Source organism: Scyliorhinus torazame, chromosome 7, assembly GCF_047496885.1.
Source record: "Scyliorhinus torazame isolate Kashiwa2021f chromosome 7, sScyTor2.1, whole genome shotgun sequence".
Lineage (NCBI taxonomy): Eukaryota > Metazoa > Chordata > Chondrichthyes > Carcharhiniformes > Scyliorhinidae > Scyliorhinus > Scyliorhinus torazame.
The window spans coordinates 176,538,156-176,557,209 of record NC_092713.1 but is presented as its reverse complement, the minus strand read 5'-3'; the positions used below and the strand labels follow the sequence as shown (position 1 = coordinate 176,557,209).

General features: G+C 44.2%; 1 protein-coding gene across 21 annotated transcripts in view; it reads right to left on the bottom strand.

The window, feature by feature from the left end:
* The window catches only part of LOC140426724 (soluble guanylate cyclase 88E-like), a 581,053-nt gene that overhangs the window by 363,321 nt on the left and 198,678 nt on the right, over positions 1 to 19,054 (bottom strand). For all 21 annotated transcript variants that reach the window (XR_011948285.1, XR_011948284.1, XM_072511824.1 and 18 more), the window contains one exon: positions 6,690 to 6,774. Coding sequence is in view for 19 of the 21 variants with exons in the window: in XM_072511824.1 (XP_072367925.1) it covers positions 6,690 to 6,774 (85 nt within the window). In the remaining 2 variants the exon portion in view is untranslated. The remainder of the gene's footprint in view (positions 1 to 6,689; positions 6,775 to 19,054) is intronic.

Sequence of the window (19,054 nt, the reverse complement as noted above, 5' to 3'; positions counted from 1 at the left end):
AGTTCGCAAGTCTGGGAGCGCTGACCGAGAAATATGGGTTGCCCCAAGGGAATGCATTCCGGTATATGCAACTGAGGGCTTTTGCGAGGCAGCAGGTGAGGGAATTCCCGCAGCTCCCGACGCATGAGGTGCAGGACAGAGTAATCTCAAAGACATGGGTGGGCGACGGTAAGGTGTCAGATATATATAGGGAAATGAGGGACGAGGGGGAGATTATGGTAGATGAGCTGAAAGGGAAATGGGAAGAAGAGCTGGGGGAGGAGATTGAGGAGGGGCTGTGGGCGGATGCCCTAAGTAGGGTAAACTCATCGTCCTCGTGTGCCAGGCTAAGCCTGATTCAATTTAAGGTGTTACACAGGGCGCATAGACTGGAGCACGGCTCAGTAAATTTTTTGGGGTAGAGGATAGGTGTGCGAGATGCTCGAGAAGCCCAGCGAATCACACCCACAAGTTCTGGTCATGTCCGACACTACAGGGGTTCTGGGTGGGGGTGACAAAGGTGCTTTCGAAAGTAGTGGGGGTCCAGGTCGAACCAAGCTGGGGGTTGGCTATATTTGGGGTTGCACAAGAGCCGGGAGTGCAGGAGGCGAGAGAGGCCGATGTTTTGGCCTTTGCGTCCCTAGTAGCCCGGCGCAGGATACTGTTGATGTGGAAGGAAGCCAAGCCCCCGGGGGTGGAGACCTGGATAAATGACATGGCAGAGTTTATAAAGCTGGAACGGATTAAGTTCGTCCTAAGGGGATCGGCTCAAGGGTTCACCAGGCGGTGGCAACCGTTCGTCGAAGACCTCACAGAAAGATAGAGGGAATGGAAAAGAAGAAGGCAGCAGCAGCAGCCCAGGGGGGAGGGGGGGGGGGGGGGAGGAACCAGAAGGAGTCTCAGGGTTATTAATATATATGTATAATATGTATAGGTCGTTGCTATAAATAATTGTATATTGGATTGTTAAACCATATTTTTGGAGAGTGTTTATCTGAGACAAGGCAGTTGCCATTTAGTTTTAGTTTTAGTTTTTGTTATATATTATTTATTCTTTGTTTATAAAACAGGTCATTGTTATTTATACTGTTATATTATTGTGTAAAGGATACACAATGTACTGTGATGGTTGACCAAACATTTTCAATAAAATATTCTTTAAAAAAAAGATTGTAAATAACTGGGGCCCAAGTGGCACCCTGCTTGTTAATTCTTGCTATCCAGAAAAAGACCCATTTATCCCAACTGTCTGTCTTCTGTCTGTCAGCCAGACTTTTATCCAGGCTAATAAATTACCCCTAATCCCATGTGACATAACCTTGTGAATTAACTTTCTGTGTTGCACCTTATCAAATGCCGTGTTCTCTCTCCCTCCTTAGTCTTCTCCTTGTTCACTCACTCTCTCTTTACTCTTCCACTTCTTCATTCTCTCTCTTTATTCTTCCACTTGTTCACTCATTTTCTTTTCACTCTTCCCCGTTTGTTCGCTCTCTCTCTCTTTACTCCCCCCCCCCTTATTCATTCTCTCTTTTTTCTCGCATTTTCTGTGTCTCGTACTCCTCCCCTTGTTCACTCTCCCTCTCAATTTACCCAAACCCTTGTTCACCCCCTCCCTCTTTATTCTTTCACTTGTTCACTCTCTATCTCTTCGCTCTTTCTCCTTGTTTACTCTCTCTATTTTTACTCTTCCCTTTGTTCACTCTCTCTCTTTACACTATACATTGTTCACTAGCTCTCTTTAGTCTACACACTTGCGTGCTCTCTCTCTATCTCTTTACTCTTCCACTTGTTCACTCTCTCTCTCTTTACTCTTCTCATTGTTCAGTATCTCTCTTTATTCTTCAGGCTAGTTCACTCTCTCTCGCTTTACTCTTCCCATTGTTCACTATCTCTCTTTATTCTTCATGCTTGCGTACTCTTCCGCTTGTTCACTCTTTCTCTCTGTACTCTTTCACTCATTTACTCTCCATCTCTTTACTGTTCCCCTTGTTCACTCTCCCTCTTTTTACTCTTCCCCTTACTCACTCTCTCTTTACTCTTCCACTTGTTCACTCTATTTATTTACTCTTGTCCTTGTTCACTCTCTCTCTTTAATCTTCTTGTTCACTCGCGCTCGTTTTACTCTTCTGCCTGTTTATTCTCCCTCTTTTTACTTTTCCACTTGTTCAGTCTCTCTCGCTTTTCTCTTCACCTTATTCACTCTCTCTCTCTCTTTACTCTTTATAATGTGGAAATGCTGGCGTTGGACAGGGGTGAGCACAGTAAGAAGTCTTACAAGACCAGGTGAAAGTCCAACAGGTTTGTTTCAATATCACTCACTTTCGGAGCGCTGCTCCTTTCGCAGGTGAATGAAGAGGTATGTTCCAGAAACATATATATAGACAAATTCAAAGATGCCAGACAATGCTTGGAATGTCTTTACTCTTTGCCTTTGTTCACTATTTTTCAGTTCACACTTCCCCCATGTTCACTCTCTCTTTACAAAAACCAAAGAACAATACAGCACATGTGCAGGACCTTCGGCCCTCCGAGCCTGTACCAGTTATGATACCACCCTTGTCCAATGTCCTCAGCACTTCATTGTGCTCTATCCCTCTATACCCATCCCTCCATGTATTTGTCAAGATGCATTTTGAACAGCGTTAATGTATCTGCTTCCACAACCTCCCCTGGCAACGCATTCCAGGCACTCACCACCTTCTGTGTAAAAAAAATCTGCCTCGCACGTCTCTTCTAAACTTTGCCCCACGGACCTTTAACATATGCCCCCTCGTGACTGACCCCTCCACCCTGGGAAAGAATGCCTGCCCATCCACTCTATCCATGCCCCTCATAATCTTGTAAACCTCTATCAGGTCACCCCTCAATCTCTGTCGTTCTAATGAAAACAGTTCGGGTCTATTCAGCCTCTCCGCATAGCTAACAGCCTCCAGACCAGGCAACATTCCGGTAAACCTCCTCTGCACCCTCTCCAACGCCTCCACATCCTTCTGATAGTGTGGCGACCAGAATTGTGTGCAATATTCCAAGTGCGGCCTTACCAAGGTTCTATACAACTGTAGCATGACTTGCCAGTTTTTATACTCGATGCTCCGTCCAATAAATGCAAGCATTCCGTATGCTTTCTTGACTACCTTGTCCACTTGTATTGCGACTTTCAAAGATCTGTGGATTTGCACGCCCAGATCTCTCTGTCTTTCTATATTCCTGAGAGCTTTGCCATAACTGTATATTTCCCCTCTATGTTAGACCTACCAAATGCATTACCTCACATTTATTACTCACCTTATTCACTCTCTATTTTCTCTTCCCCTTGTTCACTCTCTGTTTCTTTATTCTTTGCTTCGTTCACTGTCTCTCTTCACACTTCCCCCATGTTTACTCTCTCTCTCTTTATTCCTCATCTTTTTCGCTCTCTCACTCTTTACTTTACCTCCTTGTTCGCTCTCTCTCTTGATTCCTCGCCTTGTTCACTCCCTCTCTTTACTCTTCCTCCTTGTTCGATCTCTCCCTTTATTCCTTGCATTATTCATTCGCTCTCTCTTTACCCTTCTTGTTCACTCTCTCTCTTTACACCTCCCTTGTTCACTCTCTCTCTACTCATCCCCTTGTTCACTCTCTCTCTCTTTATTTTTCCCCTTTCTCACTTTCTCTCTCTCTTTATTCCTCCCCAGCTCCCTCGCTCTCTTTATTGCTTCCCTGCTCACTCTCTCTTAACACTTCCCCTTGTTCACTCTCTCCTTTTACTCTTCCTCTTGTTCACTCTCTCTCTTTTTCCCCTTCCCCTTTTTCACCCTCTCTCCACACTCTTCCTCCATGTTTTGACGTCGCAGGAGGGGGCCAGTGTTCAGGTAGGTGGTTTGAAGTGTGTCTACTTCAATGCCAGGAGTATACGAAACAAGGTAGGGGAACTGGCAGCATGGGTTGGTACCTGGGACTTCGATGTTGTGGCCATTTCGGAGACATGGATAGAGCAGGGACAGGAATGGATGTTGCAGGTTCCGGGGTTTAGGTGTTTTAGTAAGCTCAGAGAAGGAGGCAAAAGAGGGGGAGGTGTGGCGCTGCTAGTCAAGAGCAGTATTACGGTGGCTGAGAGGATGCTAGATGGGGACTCTTCTTCCGAGGTAGTATGGGCTGAAGTTAGAAACAGGAAAGGAGAGGTCACCCTGTTGGGAGTTTTTTATAGGCCTCCTAATAGTTCGAGGGATGTAGAGGAAAGGATGGCGAAGATGATTCTGGATAAGAACGAAAGTAACAGGGTAGTTATTATGGGAGACTTTAACTTTCCAAATATTGACTGGAAAAGATATAGTTTGAGTACAATAGATGGGTCGTTTTTTGTACAGTGTGTGCAGGAGGGTTTCCTGAAACAATATGTTGACAGGCCAACAAGAGGCGAGGCCACGTTGGATTTGGTGTTGGGTAATGAACCAGGCCAGGTGTTGGATTTGGAGGTAGGAGAGCACTTTGGGGACAGTGACCACAATTCGGTGACGTTTACGTTAATGATGGAAAGGGATAAGTATACACCGCAGGGCAAGAGTTATAGCTGGGGGGAAGGGCAATTATGATGCCATTAGACGTGACTTGGGGGGATAAGGTGGAGAAGTAGGCTGCAAGTGTTGGGCACACTGGATAAGTGGGGCTTGTTCAAGGATCAGCTACTGCATGTTCTTGATAAGTATGTACCGGTCAGACAGGGAGGAAGGCGTCGAGCGAGGGAACCGTGGTTTACCAAGGAAGTGGAATCTCTTGTTAAGAGGAAGAAGGAGGCCTATGTGAAGATGAGGTGTGAAGTTTCGGTTGGGGCGATGGATAGTTCCAAGGTAGCGAGGAAGGATCTAAAGAGAGAGCTAAGACGAGCAAGGAGGGGACATGAGAAGTATTTGGCAGGAAGGATCAAGGAAAACCCGAAAGCTTTCTATAGGTATGTCAGGAATAAGCGAATGACTAGGGAAAGAGTAGGACCAGTCAAGGACAGGGATGGGAAATTGTGTGTGGAGTCTGAAGAGATAGGCGAGATACTAAATGAATATTTTTCGTCAGTATTCACTCAGGAAAAAGATAATGTTGTGGAGGAGAATGCTGAGCCCCAGGCTAATAGAATAGATGGCATTGAGGTACGTAGGGAAGAGGTGTTGGCAATTCTGGACAGGCTGAAAATAGATAAGTCCCCGGGACCTGACGGGATTTATCCTAGGATTCTCTGGGAGGCCAGGGAAGAGATTGCTGGACCTTTGGCTTTGATTTTTATGTCATCATTGGCTACAGGAATAGTGCCAGAGGACTGGAGGACAGCAAATGTGGTCCCTTTGTTCAAAAAGGGGAGCAGAGACAACCCCGGCAACTATAGACCGGTGAGCCTCACGTCTGTAGTGGATTATAAGAGACAAGATTTATAATCATCTAGATAGGAATAATATGATCAGGGATAGTCAGCATGGCTTTGTGAAGGGTAGGTCATGCCTCACAAACCTTATTGAGTTCTTTGAGAAGGTGACTGAACAGGTAGACGAGGGTAGAGCAGTTGATGTGGTGTATATGGATTTCAGCAAAGCGTTTGATAAGGTTCCCCACGGTAGGCTATTGCAAAAAATACGGAGGCTGGGGATTGAGGGTGATTTAGAGATGTGGATCAGAAATTGGCTAGCTGAAAGAAGACAGAGGGTGGTGGTTGATGGAAAATGTTCAGAATGGAGTACAGTCACAAGTGGAGTACCACAAGGATCTGTTCTGGGGCCGTTGCTGTTTGTCATTTTTATCAATGACCTAGAGGAAGGCGCAGAAGGGTGGGTGAGTAAATTTGCAGATGATACTAAAGTCGGTGGTGTTGTCGATAGTGTGGAAGGATGTAGCAGGTTACAGAGGGATATAGATAAGCTGCAGAGCTGGGCTGAGAGGTGGCAAATGGAGTTTAATGTAGAGAAGTGTGAGGTGATTCACTTTGGAGGGAATAACAGGAATGCGGAATATTTGGCTAATGGTAAAGTTCTTGAAAGTGTGGATGAGCAGAGGGATCTAGGTGTCCATGTACATAGATCCCTGAAAGTTGCCACCCAGGTTGATAGGGTTGTGAAGAAGGCCTATGGAGTGTTGGCCTTTATTGGTAGAGGGATTGAGTTCCGGAGTCGGGAGGTCATGTTGCAGCTGTACAGAACTCTGGTACGGCCGCATTTGGAGTATTGCGTACAGTTCTGGTCACCGCATTATAGGAAGGACGTGGAGGCTTTGGAGCGGGTGCAGAGGAGATTTACCAGGATGTTGCCTGGTATGGAGGGAAAATCTTATGAGGAAAGGCTGATGGACTTGAGGTTGTTTTCGTTGGAGAGAAGAAGGTTAAGAGGAGACTTAATAGAGGCATACAAAATGATCAGGGGGTTGGATAGGGTGGACAGTGAGAGCCTTCTCCCGCGGATGGATATGGCTGGCGCGAGGGGACATAACTTTAAACTGAGGGGTAATAGATATAGGACAGAGGTCAGAGGTAGGTTCTTTACGCAAAGAGTAGTGAGGCCGTGGAATGCCCTACCTGCTACAGTAGTGAACTCGCCAACATTGAGGGCATTTAAAAGTTTATTGGATAAACATATGGATGATAATGGCATAGTGTAGGTTAGATGGCTTTTGTTTCGGTGCAACATCGTGGGCCGAAGGGCCTGTACTGCGCTGTATTGTTCTATGTTCTATATGTTCTATGTTTGCTTTCTTACTCTGTACTCGGTTGTGCAGATTCCGTTCCCGTTTCACAGGTTCTTTCGAGATGATTTCAAACAGATTGTTTGGGTGAGATATGATCTGAAAAAAGAGATTGGATATTAATTCCCAGATGCCTCTGCGTTTGATGGAAAAAGTGCCACATTCTGAAAGAGAACTCCCACATGCAGCGCCAGCAGACCAAGGAAAGGTTCACTCTGCCGGAATGTGGCGACTAGGGCTTTTCACAGTACCTTCATTTGACAATAAGCGATTTTCATTTCATTTCATTTCATTTCTTCTGATGTACATTCTCTATCCCAATAAATAAATCTCAGTCAGTCCTGAAATGAGGAGTTGGGAGTAGATTGCTGATTTGGAGATGGGAAGTGGTTCTGGGGGAGTGACTGACAATGCAAGAGAATGGGAGGGAACCCAGTACATTTAATATTGGTTCAGAAATGCTCTTGAAGATTGCAATGCATCTTAGAGCAGATAAATATAGCGTTTGGGGCTAGGGAACAAACCTGCATATATTTGTTAACATTAAAACCTGTGCACAATATTACTACCCTGTCTTAGTGCTCTGTCAGTAGGGTGTAAGGGACGAGCTGGTCTGGGATGGTAGCCCGCAGAGGGGATGTAGGGTGTTAGGAGTCTTGCCTTTTCTGATTTACAGGTCGCCGATGGAGAATCCTGCCCGGATTAAGGACAGAGTCTGCTTAGTTAAATTAAAGAGGAATGTAGAGGTTGTTAGGAAATAGAGGTTGTTTTAATTATTTGTGTTGCGGGTGTTAGGAATAAGATATAACTTTAAGTTGAAGTTTATTTTGTATTTCTGTGGTAAGGAAGGGGTAATCTAAGTTTTGGTTCCACTTTAATAAGTTGCCTGCATGTGTGGAAACTTTGTTCATATGCCTGTGTTTTAATTAGGTCCGACTACTCTTGAAGTGGGGCATTATGTTACCAAGGAGTAAGTGATATCAAAAGATGTGCAGACTAGGTGTATTGGCCATAATTCAGTTGGCCCTTATTGTCCAAATGTTGGATGGGGATAAGGTGGGGTAGCACGTAGGTAGGGTGGTCTTTCGACGGGTCGATGAGACTCGATGAGCTGAGTGGCCGCCTTCTGCACTGTAGGGATTCTATGAATATGTTTTAATGAAATAAAATGGTGCGACCAACAAATCCAATGAATCCTGGATATCGAAGGATATACATTAGTGGATAAAATGAAAAGGGCAGGCTTATGGTAGATACCAAGGGTAACAAACAGTAGAAGCTCAAGAGGCATATAGAATGTGCAGTCTAGAACTTAAAAAGGAAATTAGGGGAGCAAAAAGCAGACATGAAAGGATACTGGTAGTTTTTTTTAAATGATCTGTTCTTGGGCCGTTGACTTCGATGGCTGGGCCGACCATTGCAACGAGTGGCTTGCTACGCCTTTTCAGATGGGGGCAGTTCAGAGTCAACCGCATCTTTGTGTTGTCTGAAGTCACAAATAGGCAGGTTTTGTCCCCTGAATGCATCAGTGAACCACTTGGGTTTATATGACAATCGGTAATGGTTTCATAGTCATCAATCCAGATTTTTATTGAATTCAAATTTTACGTTCTGCCATGACGGGATTTCAACCCAGGAACCCAGAGCACTGGGTCTCTGGATTACTAGTCTAGTGACAATATCACTGTGTCACTGTCTCCCCCAGTCAAATAAAGGAAAATCCCAAGTTGTTTTACAAGTACATTAAAGGTAGAAGGATAACAAACAAAAGAGTGGGCCCCATTAAGGAACACAGTGGTAATTTGTTGGTGGAGCTGGAACACATAGTTAGGGTTCTAAATGAGTACTGTGTGTCCATTAGACCATACGATATGGGAGCAGAATTAGGCCATTCAGTCCATCGAGTCTGCTCTGCCATTTGATCATGTTCCTCATCCCCATTTTCCTGCCTTCTCCCCATTACCCCAATCTCCTTATTAATCAAGAAATCCTCTTATTAATCAAGAACACCAGATTTGTGCTTCAGGTAATGTTACCTACAGGGCTTCAGACCAAGAGCTGGCAGGAGTAGGCAATTTAGCCTCTCAAGCCTGCTCCACATTCGGTGCCATTGTTCAATCGTGAGAGGGGTGCTGTGGGTAAGGAAATCAGGGATAAGGACTGTGATAAAATGAAGAGATTAACAGAGACAGAGATGAGGTACTGAGTGGTCTGGCAGGCTTAAAAGTAGGCAAATCTCAAAGGTCGGATGAAATGTAACCTACACTATTGAGCGAGGCAAGGGAGGACATAGCAGGGGCGCTGGCAATATTTTTCAATTTCTCTCTGGCCACAGGAGAGATACCAGAGGACTGTTTGATAGGCAATATGGTATCATTATTCAAGAAGAGTGGAAGGGATAAATCAGGAAAATATAGGCCAGTCATCTAACCTCCCTGGTGGGGAAACTATAGGAAGCAATTCCGAGACACAGAATTAAGTACAGTTCTGGTCGCCACATTACCAAAAGGATGTGGATGCTTTGGAGAGGGTGCAGAGGAGGTTCACCAGGATGCTGCCTGGTATGGAGGGCGCAACCTTTGAAGAGAGGTTGAGTAGATTAGGATTATTTTCATTAGAAAGACGGAGGTTGAGGGGGGACCTCATTGAGGTCTACAAAATCATGACAGGTATAGACAGCGTGGAAAGCAAGAGGCTTGGGAGGTTCAATTACTAGGGGTCACGAGTTCAAGGTGAGAGGGGGAAAGTTTCAGGGAGACAGTAGTGAACTCGCCAACATTGAGGGCATTTAAAAGTTTATTGGATAAACATATGGATGATAATGGCATAGTGTAGGTTAGATGGCTTTTGTTTCGGTGCAACATCGTGGGCCGAAGGGCCTGTACTGCGCTGTATTGTTCTATGTTCTATATGTGGAAAGTTCTTTATGCAGAGGGTGGTGGGTGCCTGGAACGCATTGCCAGCGAAGGTGGTAGAGGCGGGCACGATAGTGTAATTTAAGATGTATCTAGACAGATACATGAATGGGCAGGGAGCAGAGGGATACTGATCCTTAGAAAATAGGCGACAGTTTTAGATATAGAATCTGGATCATCGCAGGCTTGGAGGGCCGAAGGGCCTGTTCCTGTGCTATAATTTTTCTTTGTTCTTCTTTGTTCTAATCTGCATTTGGAGAGGCAGGGATTAATCAGAACAGTCAGCATAGTTTTGTTAAGGGGAGGTCATGTCTGACCAAATTGTTTGAATTTTTCAAAGAGTTGACCAGGTCTGTAGATGAGGGAAATATATTTGATGTAGTCCACTTGGACTTCAGCAAGGCTTTTGATAAAATCCACATGGGAGTCTGATAAGAGCCGATGGGATGCAAGGAAATTTGTAAATTTGGATTCAAGTTTGTCTGAGTGAAAGGAAGCAGAGGGTGATGGTCGAAGGGTGTTTTTCTGATTGGAAGCTTGTGTCGAGTTGAGTCCCGCACGGATCAGTATTGGGGCTCTTGCTGTTGTGGTTTATATAAATGATTTAGACATGAATGTAAGAAGGTTGATCAGTACATTTATGGATGATACAAAAATTGGTGGGGTGATAAATAGTGAGGAGGACAGCGTTTGATATCAGGGGGATATAGACAGGTTGGTCAGATGGACTGATCATCGGCAAATGGAATTCAATCCGGAAAAGCTCGTATGCTCACCTGTTCGAGAAGCTGCTGGGTGGACAGGGCGCACAGAGCACTTGCGAGGAAGCCGTGGATAAATGAGCACTGAGGGCAATGGCAGTGCGAATGCACTGGTTCCTGGACAAGGAGAAGATCTTGAGGTGGGTCAGGCAGACGAAGAGCTGCAAATGGGAAAATAATGAACTGCGCATTTACCAGGACTTGGGTGCGGAACTGGCCAAAAGAAGGGCGAGCTTTAACAAAATAAAATCGGCTCACTTCGAGAAGGGGGTGAAGTTCGTCATGTTGTACACAGCTCGTTTGTGGGTCACCTATGAGGGTCAAAACTTTATTGTGGATCGCCGGATGAGGCGAAGAAATTTGTTAAGGACAGTGGACTGGCAGATGATGGAGGACGTTGAACTTGGGGCAAGTAATTCTGTACCTGCGCTGCTAAATTTATTTTCTATTTGCGTTTTGTATGTATTGTTGTTCGTCCAATGTTTGGGCCGTTGCTCAGTTTTGTACGTGGGTTAACTTTGTACTTGTGGGGGACGATGGGTGGAATTTTCTTCTTTGTGTTTGTCGGGGATTGTCATTTGCATATGTATGTTCGAGCGAGGGGTGAGGGAGATCAGTGGGGGGAGTAGGGCGTTTGGCGGCATGGGCGGGGGCTACCAAGCTAGCTGGGCTGGCTAGCTTATGGAAGCTCAGTGGGGGGCGAGCAGGCGACTAGTTTGATACGGGGGTGGGGGGTTGGGATTGTTGTTTCTTTAATAGGGGTGGGGTGGGAGGGGGAATTGTTCTGCTGACGGGGGAGGGACTGGCGCTTGGAGACAAATTGGAGGTCGAGGACGGTGGGTGCCAGAGGGCGGACCTGAGGAGTCGCGGGACGTGGGCTGGAGGCTGGCCTAAGAAGGTGATGGTTGGTCAGCAGGGGGTGGGGGGTACCCCCGACCAGGCTGATCAAATTGCACGTGAGAGCGCTGAATGGGCCGGTCTTCGCGCATTTGAGGAGGTTGAAGGTGACGTGGCAATGCTACAAGAGACACACTTGAGGGTAGTGGATCAGACTATGCTGAGGAAGGGATGGGTCAGGCAGATATTTCACTTGGGGCTAGACTCTAGAACTAGGGGGGTTGCGGTCTTGGTTAATAAGCTGGTGCTATTTGACGTAGAGAATATAGTTGCAAACTCGAGGGATAGGAATACCATGGGGAGTGGGAAGCTCGAGGGGATGCCAGTGGTTTCAGTAAATATTTACGCACCAAATTAGTATGACGCGGAATTTATGAGGTGGGTGTTAGGGAACATTCCGGACCTGGGGCGAAATTCTCCTACCCGCCCCGCCACATTTCTGCGCCGACCGGCCGGCGGGAGTCTCCGTAACACCGGCCGGTCAATGGGATTTCCCATTGTGGGGCACCCCCACGCCGTCGGGAAACCCCCGAGCGCCGGCAGAACGGAGACTCCCGCCGGCGGAGAATGACGCCCCTGGACTCGCATAAGCTGATCATTGGGGGAGACTTCAATATGGTCATTGATCTGAAAATTGATCGGTCGAGTTCAAGGACAGGGAGGGTGCCAGCCGCGGCATAGGAGCTAAAGGGGTTTATGGAACAGATGGATGGGGGGGGGGGGGGGCGGGGGAAGGGGGTAGACCCATGGAGGTTCGGATGGCCAAGGGCAAAGGAGTTTTGTTTTTTTCTTCCATGTCCATGAAGTGTACTCCCGGATTCAGTTTTTCATTTTGAACAGGGCTTTGCTGGCGGGGTGGTAATTTCCGAGTATTCGGCAATTGCCGTGTCGGACCATGCCCCTCACTGGGTGCATCTTCTGTCATGTGAGAGTACCTTGAAGAAACGGGTGTTTATGAAATGTACCTTTAAGAAATGGGTGTTTATCAGTGATGTCAAAGAGTGTGGGTGGAGCTGGGCTGTCTGTCAGCTTTTTACTTTCGTTTCAGGCTGTTTGCTGCAGGATGTGTTTTAGTTTCGTTTTCAGAGCTGGATAGCTGCAGTCACAGCCAGAAGGTGTATCAGAATCTCTCTCTGTGATCTAAAGACTGTAAATCGATCCTTTGGTGGTTTAAAACTAACAACTGCTCTCAGTAGTGACTTTAACCTGATGTGCTTCTGTTAAAAGTTATTTTTTTAAGTCTTATGGATGTTGAAAGGGGAGTTTAAGGATTACTTAGTGTTGTATTCTGTGGGGGTCATATTTGAATTGATGGTTGCTAAGATGTCCACTGTATGTTTTAAAAAGGTTAACTTGAGTTCATACAATAAACATTGTTTTGCTTTTAAAAATACTTTTCCATTTCTGCTGTACCACACCTGTAGAGTGAGCCATGTGCTCCTCATACCACAGTCTATTAAAAGTTGTGGGTCAGGTGAACTCCATGATACGCTTTGGGGCTCTCTAAACCCTGGCCCAAAACAAATTGGGGGCTCGTGAACTTAAAGACAGTGAGGGTTGAGCATTTTGTGGTTGCTTTTCAGGTGTGGTATTCTAGTTTAAGTGGGGAGTGTGTTGTGGACAATGACTCTTTCAGAGGCTCTGAAGTTTTTGGGGGTGGGGACGGTCACACGCAGTACCTTGTGGACAGAGACTAAAAACGGACGTTTAGATTTGGCAAAAACATTGCAGTTAACATTACCTGCCAAAATGCGAAAAGATGAGGTACTGACCGCTGTAGGTGAGCATTTAAAGTTGCCTTTACAGTTTGATTCATTAGAAATGGCAAAAATCCAGTTGCAGACTAAGCAACCTGAACATGAAAAAGAATTAAAACAGCTTGCATATGCAATGAGAGAAAAGTAAAGAGAAAGGGGGGTGGGGGGGGGGGGGGGGGGGAGAAAAGAGAGAAGAAAGAAACAAAGAAAGAATAGCCCAAGCAGAACAAAAAGAAAGAGATAGAGAGGAAAGGGAAAAAGAGAGAGAGTCTGAAAATGGCTAGGAAACATAACAATCAGTTAAAATTGGCAGACGTAATGGGAAACGTACAGTTGGAGGATAGTGATGAGGATAGTGAGAAAGAGCGTCATAGTCGAAGGCTTGGTGGGGATCGATTTAAACATGTCCAAGCATTGCCAAGGTTTGACGAGAAGGAGGTGGAAGACTTTTTCATTTCATTTGAGAAGGTAGCTAAACAAATGAAATGGCCACAGGACATGTGGGTATTACTGATTCAAACAAAGCTGGTAGGTAGGGCGTGTGAAGTGTTTGCATCACTACCGGAGGAGGTATTTGGTCGTATGAGGCGGTGAAAAAAAAATCAATTTTAGGTGCACATAAACTAGTGCCTGAAGCCCACAGACAAAGGTTTAGAAATTTAAGGAAAGAATATGGTGAAACATACATGGAGTTTGAAAGGCTCAAGCAGAGTAATTTTGATAGGTGGATAAGGGCTTTGAAAATAGACCAAATGTATGAAGCTCTCAGAGAAATAATGCTTTTGGAGGAGTTTAAAAATTCAATTCCTGATGTAATGAGAACTCATGTCGAAGAGCAGAGGATTAAAACTAGCAGCAGAAATGGCAGATGATTATGAATTGGTTCATAAATCAAAGCTTGGGTTCCGACATCAGTTTCAGCTTGCTAGTGACAGAAACTGGGGACATGAGAAATACTCAACTGGTGAAGGTAAAGGTGATCTGATGGGAGATAATAAGGAGAATGTACCTCAGATTAAAAAAGAAATCCAGGATGGTGGAATAGACATGAAAAGTTTCAAACATTTTCACTGTAATAAACTAGGCCATGTAAAGTCACAGTATTGGTCGTTGAAGAAAAGCACGGGGAAGGCTGATGTGGTAAAACAGGATAAGACAGTGGGATTTGAGCAAAGTGGTAAAGGAAAGTCCAAGTGAAGCGAAGGAGGTGTAAAAGACTGATCAAGAGGTGATTGATAAGAAGGTGCCAGATCTCTTTGAAGAATTTACTTGTGTGGGTAAAGTTTACTCATGTGTATCAGGAGGAGTAGCTAAACAAGTCACAATTTTAAGAGATACGGGAGCTAGTCAATCTTTAATGGTAAGAGATGGGGAGTTATATAGTTTGGGAAGAATATTGCCAGGAAAGGTGGTAATTTGTGGAATTCAGGGTGAGAGGAGTAATGTTCCATTGTATAAGGAAAGGTTGGTAAGTCCAGTGAAGAGTGATGAAGTGGTAGTAGGAGTAATAGAGAAACTTTCTTGTCCAGGGATACAGTTTATCTTGGGTAATGATGTAGCTGGATCGCAGGTGGGAGTGATGCCTACTGTTGTTGATAAGCCAGTTGAAAATCAGACAACTGAAGTGTTGATGGACGAGTATCCTGGGATTTTTCCGTATTGTGTAGTAACAAGGTTGCAAAGTCACAGGTTAAGACAAGAGGAGAAATCAAAGAGTGAAGATGAAGTTGAAGTGCAATTATCAGAAACGATTTTTGATCAGATGATCGAAAAAGAACAAGAACAGGTGGAGGATGAGCCGGATATTTTTAGTTCAGGAAAATTGGCGGAGTTACAACAGAAATATATAGAAATAAAACGGATGTGTCAGAAAGCATATACGGAAGAGGAATCTGAGTGTATACCAATCTGTTATTACCGTAAAAGTGATGTCTTGATGAGAAAATGGAGACCTTTACATATGCAGGCAGATGAAAAGTGGGCAGAAGTTCATCAAGTAGTATTGCCGATAGGATATAGAAAGGAGGTGTTGCGAGTTGCACATGAGGTACCAGTGGAAGGTCATTTGGGAATAAGGAAAACTCAAGCTAAAATCCAGAAACATTTTTATTGGCCTGGACTACATAAAGATGTAGTTAAATTTTGTCAATCATGTCACACATGTCAAGTGATAGGGAAACCTCAAGCAGTGATAAAACCAGCGCCCTTAATACTCATTCCAGCATTTGAGGAACCTTTTACAAGGGTCCTATTTGATTGTGTAAGACCGCTTCCTAAAACAAAAAGTGGGAATCAATACCTTTGACGACAATGGATAATTCTACTCGGTTCCCAGAGGCCATTTCAGTATGTAATATTACAGCTAAAAAGATTGTGGACGAGTTACTTAAATTCTTCACTAGATATGGACTACCCACAGAAATACAATTGGATAAAGGATCAAATTTTACCTCAAGGTTATTCAAAGAGGTTATGGATAGCTTAGGAAAAAACAATTTAAATCAACTACGTACCATCCAGAATAGCAGGGAGCGATCGAAAGGTAGCATCAGACATTAAAGACAATGTTGAGGGCTTATTGTAACGATTATCCATAGGATTAGGATAAAGGAATTACATTCGTACTCTTTGCAATTAGAGATGCACCAAATATGTCAACCAAAGTCAGTCCTTTTGAACTAATTTTTGGTCATGAGGTAAGAAGGCCACTTAAATTGATTAAGAAAAAAATGGTGGGTGAGAAATCGGAAATTACATTATTGGATTATCTGTCACATTTTAGGGAACGATAAATAGAGCAGGTGAATTGGCTAGACGACGTTTTAAAGTTGCACAAAATGTGATGAAACGGGTGGCAGACAAAAAACCAAAGTTCGTAGTTTTGCCAGTGGAGCTCAGGTTTTAGTGTTGTTACCAGTGGTAGGTGAGCATGTAAAAGCAAGGATTTGTGGACCTTATCAGATTGAAAGGAAATTAAGTGAGGTGAATTATGTGGTAAAACCACCAGATAGAAGGAAGACTCACCGAGTGTGTCATGTAAATATGCTTAAAAGGTACTTTGAAAGGGAAGGAGAGAAAAAGGAGGAAGTTTTAATGATTCTAACTCAAAGTGATGAACCAAATCCAGATGACTGTGAATTTGAATTCAAATTAAATTGGAAAACGAGGATGTTCTTTAAAAATGGGATACATTGTTGAGTTACTTCCAGAAGAAAAACAAACTGACCTGAAAGAGTTACTGATATCACGTGGGCAAGTTTGTAGAGATCAATTGGGAAGTACTAAAATGACTATACATGATGTAGATGTGGGAAATGTTGTCACAATCAAACAACATCCATACAGACTTTCCCATTTCAAAAAGGCACAGGTTAACAAAGAGATTGAGAATGTGCTTAAAAAAGGCATAATTGAAGTGGGTTGCAGCCAATGGAGCTCACCCATAGTGATGGTACTGTAGCCACCTGAGTTGGCCAGTTCCCGACTTAAAATGGAGAACCGCAAAGGCTGAAGGGAAATTCAGCTAACACAGGCAAAAACTAGCAGTTGCAAGTTTACTGTGTATTAGACTCTGCAGAAACCCAGACAGCATCGATACAAGCAGCCATCTGCATAGTAATGTCGCAGCCATCTACATAGTAATGAGCGATCCCCGGGAACAATCGAAACATTTTGAGGTAAACAAGGCCAAGCCAGACTCCTCGGCGCCAGCAGGAGCCAACACAAAAGAGGTTAACGCACACTTAAAGACCGCCCAACGATCAAGGAATAGCTCCAGTATTGGAGAAATAGAACCAACCGATTGGAACGAAGTCCAATCACTTGGAACCAGGTACGGGGTCCGCCCCGAAGGGCGGGAAGCCCCTGGGGACTATAAAGTAAAGCCTCCAAGTTCAAATCGGCCTTCTTGACAGGGTCACTCAGCAACGCAAAGCAACCCTTGTCAGTGACCTGTCCGGCGGCCTCCAAAGAAGTAAGTCTCAAGTCAACGCTCGCTACGAGATAGGCGCTCCGAGCCCCTGGGGACTATAAAGTAAAGCCCCGAAGTTCAAATCGTCCTTCTTGACAGGGTAACTCAGCAACGCGAAGCAACCCTTGACAGTGACTTGTCCGGCGGCCTCCAAAGTAGTAAGTCTCAAGTCAACACTCGCTACGAGATAGGCGCTTCTAGCTACCAGTCTATACCAGCTTTTGAATCCTGCAGTTTCAGAACCCGAACGAAAGGCCGTTTGTTCCCCTGACCTGGTGGGCCAGTCCGAAGCTAAGTATAGGCCTGTTAGTCATAGAAATAGCCTAGAAAGTTGAGTTTCTGCATGAGTAGCGATTTACTGTGTATAATAAATGTGCTTTGATTTGAATCTTACTAATTGGTGTGTTGTGTTATTGATCATTACTTGAACTTGAACCTCGTGGCGGTATCATAAAGATACCTGGCGACTCTAGAGCAAACGTTATAAAACAGAGCCAATTGAACCAACCAAAAGTTAGCAACAGTACCAAAACCAGACGGTACCCAACCCAACGGTTGTGTGTGGACTATAGAAAGGTTAATGCAGTTACAAGAACGGACTCTTATCCTATCCCACGTTTGGAGGGTTGCATGGCGAAAGTGGGACAATCAGCTTTTATTTCCAAACTGGATTTACTTAAAGGTTACTGGCAGGTATCTTTATCCGAGAGGGCGAAGGAGATTTCAGCTTTTGGGACTCCAGATGGTATATACCAATGCAAAGTTATGCCATTTGGCATGAAAAACGCCCCAGCCACATTTCAACTAACACAGTTGTTTCAGGATTACCCAACTGTCCGGTATACATCGACGATCTGGTAATTTCTAACCAGATATGGAAACAACATTTGAAACATCTGATAGAGTTATTCAATCGACTTCAGGAGGCGGGTTTGGTGATACACCGTGCCAGAAGTGTATTTGGAAAAGCCCAAGTCCTTGAGGCCTATCCGATTCCCTCAAGACGAAGGGAAATAATGTGATTTCTTGGCATGAGTGGATAAGATCGAACATTTATGCAGATTTTGGAGCGTGGTTCCTGCACTGCTGGACTTGCTGAAGAAACGTCAAAAATTTCAGTGGACAACGGACTTTTAACATGCATTTGACTGCCTGAAAGCTGTGATAACCAATGCTCCTGTGTTGCAGAATTACAAGGACTCTGTGATCAGATTGAACTAAAGCATTTGACTTTAAAGAGAAATATTGAGGCACAGAGAAATGGATGGATGATGCAGAGATAGTCTTGTTCAAAGAGACTGTCAATCGAGAAGGATTCCAATTGGAGGAAGATGAACAAAAAAAAGTGGACGATATTATTATACCTGTTTGCGTGTGTTGTTTTTTGAAACGAGAAAGTATATTTACTGTGTGCATTTTTTAAAAGGTTAGTGAAAAGTTGAAAAATGAAACCATCTAGAAGTTGATGGGGTTTTTTTTCTTGGGGGGACGTGTCATGTGAGAGTACCTTTAAGAAATGAGTGTTTAAGAAATGTACCTTTAAGAAATGAGTGTTTATCAATGATGTCAGAGTGTGGTTGGAGCTGAGATGTCTGTCAGCTTTTTACTTTCGTTTTAGGTTGTTTACTGCAGGGTGTGTTTTTGTTTTCTTTTCAGAGCTGGATAGCTGCAGTTACAGCCAGAAGGTGTATTAGTCTCTCTCTCTGTAATCTAAAGACTGTAAAACGATCCTTTGCTGATTTAAAACTAACAACTGCTCTCAGTAGTGACTTTAACCTGATATGCTTCTGTTAAAAGTTTTTTTTAAAGTCTTATGGATGTTAAAAGGACAGCTTAAGGATTACTCAGTGTTGTATTCTTTGAGGGTTATATTTGAATTGATGGTTGCTAAGATGTTCACTGTATGTTTTAAAAAGGTTAACTTGAGTTCATAGAATAAACATTGTTTTGCTCTAAAAAAACACTTTTCCATTTCTGCTGTACGACACCTGTAGAGTGGGCCGTGTGCTCCCCACACCACAATCGATTAAAAGTTATGGGTCAGGTGAACTCCATGATACACTTTGGGGTTCTGTTAAC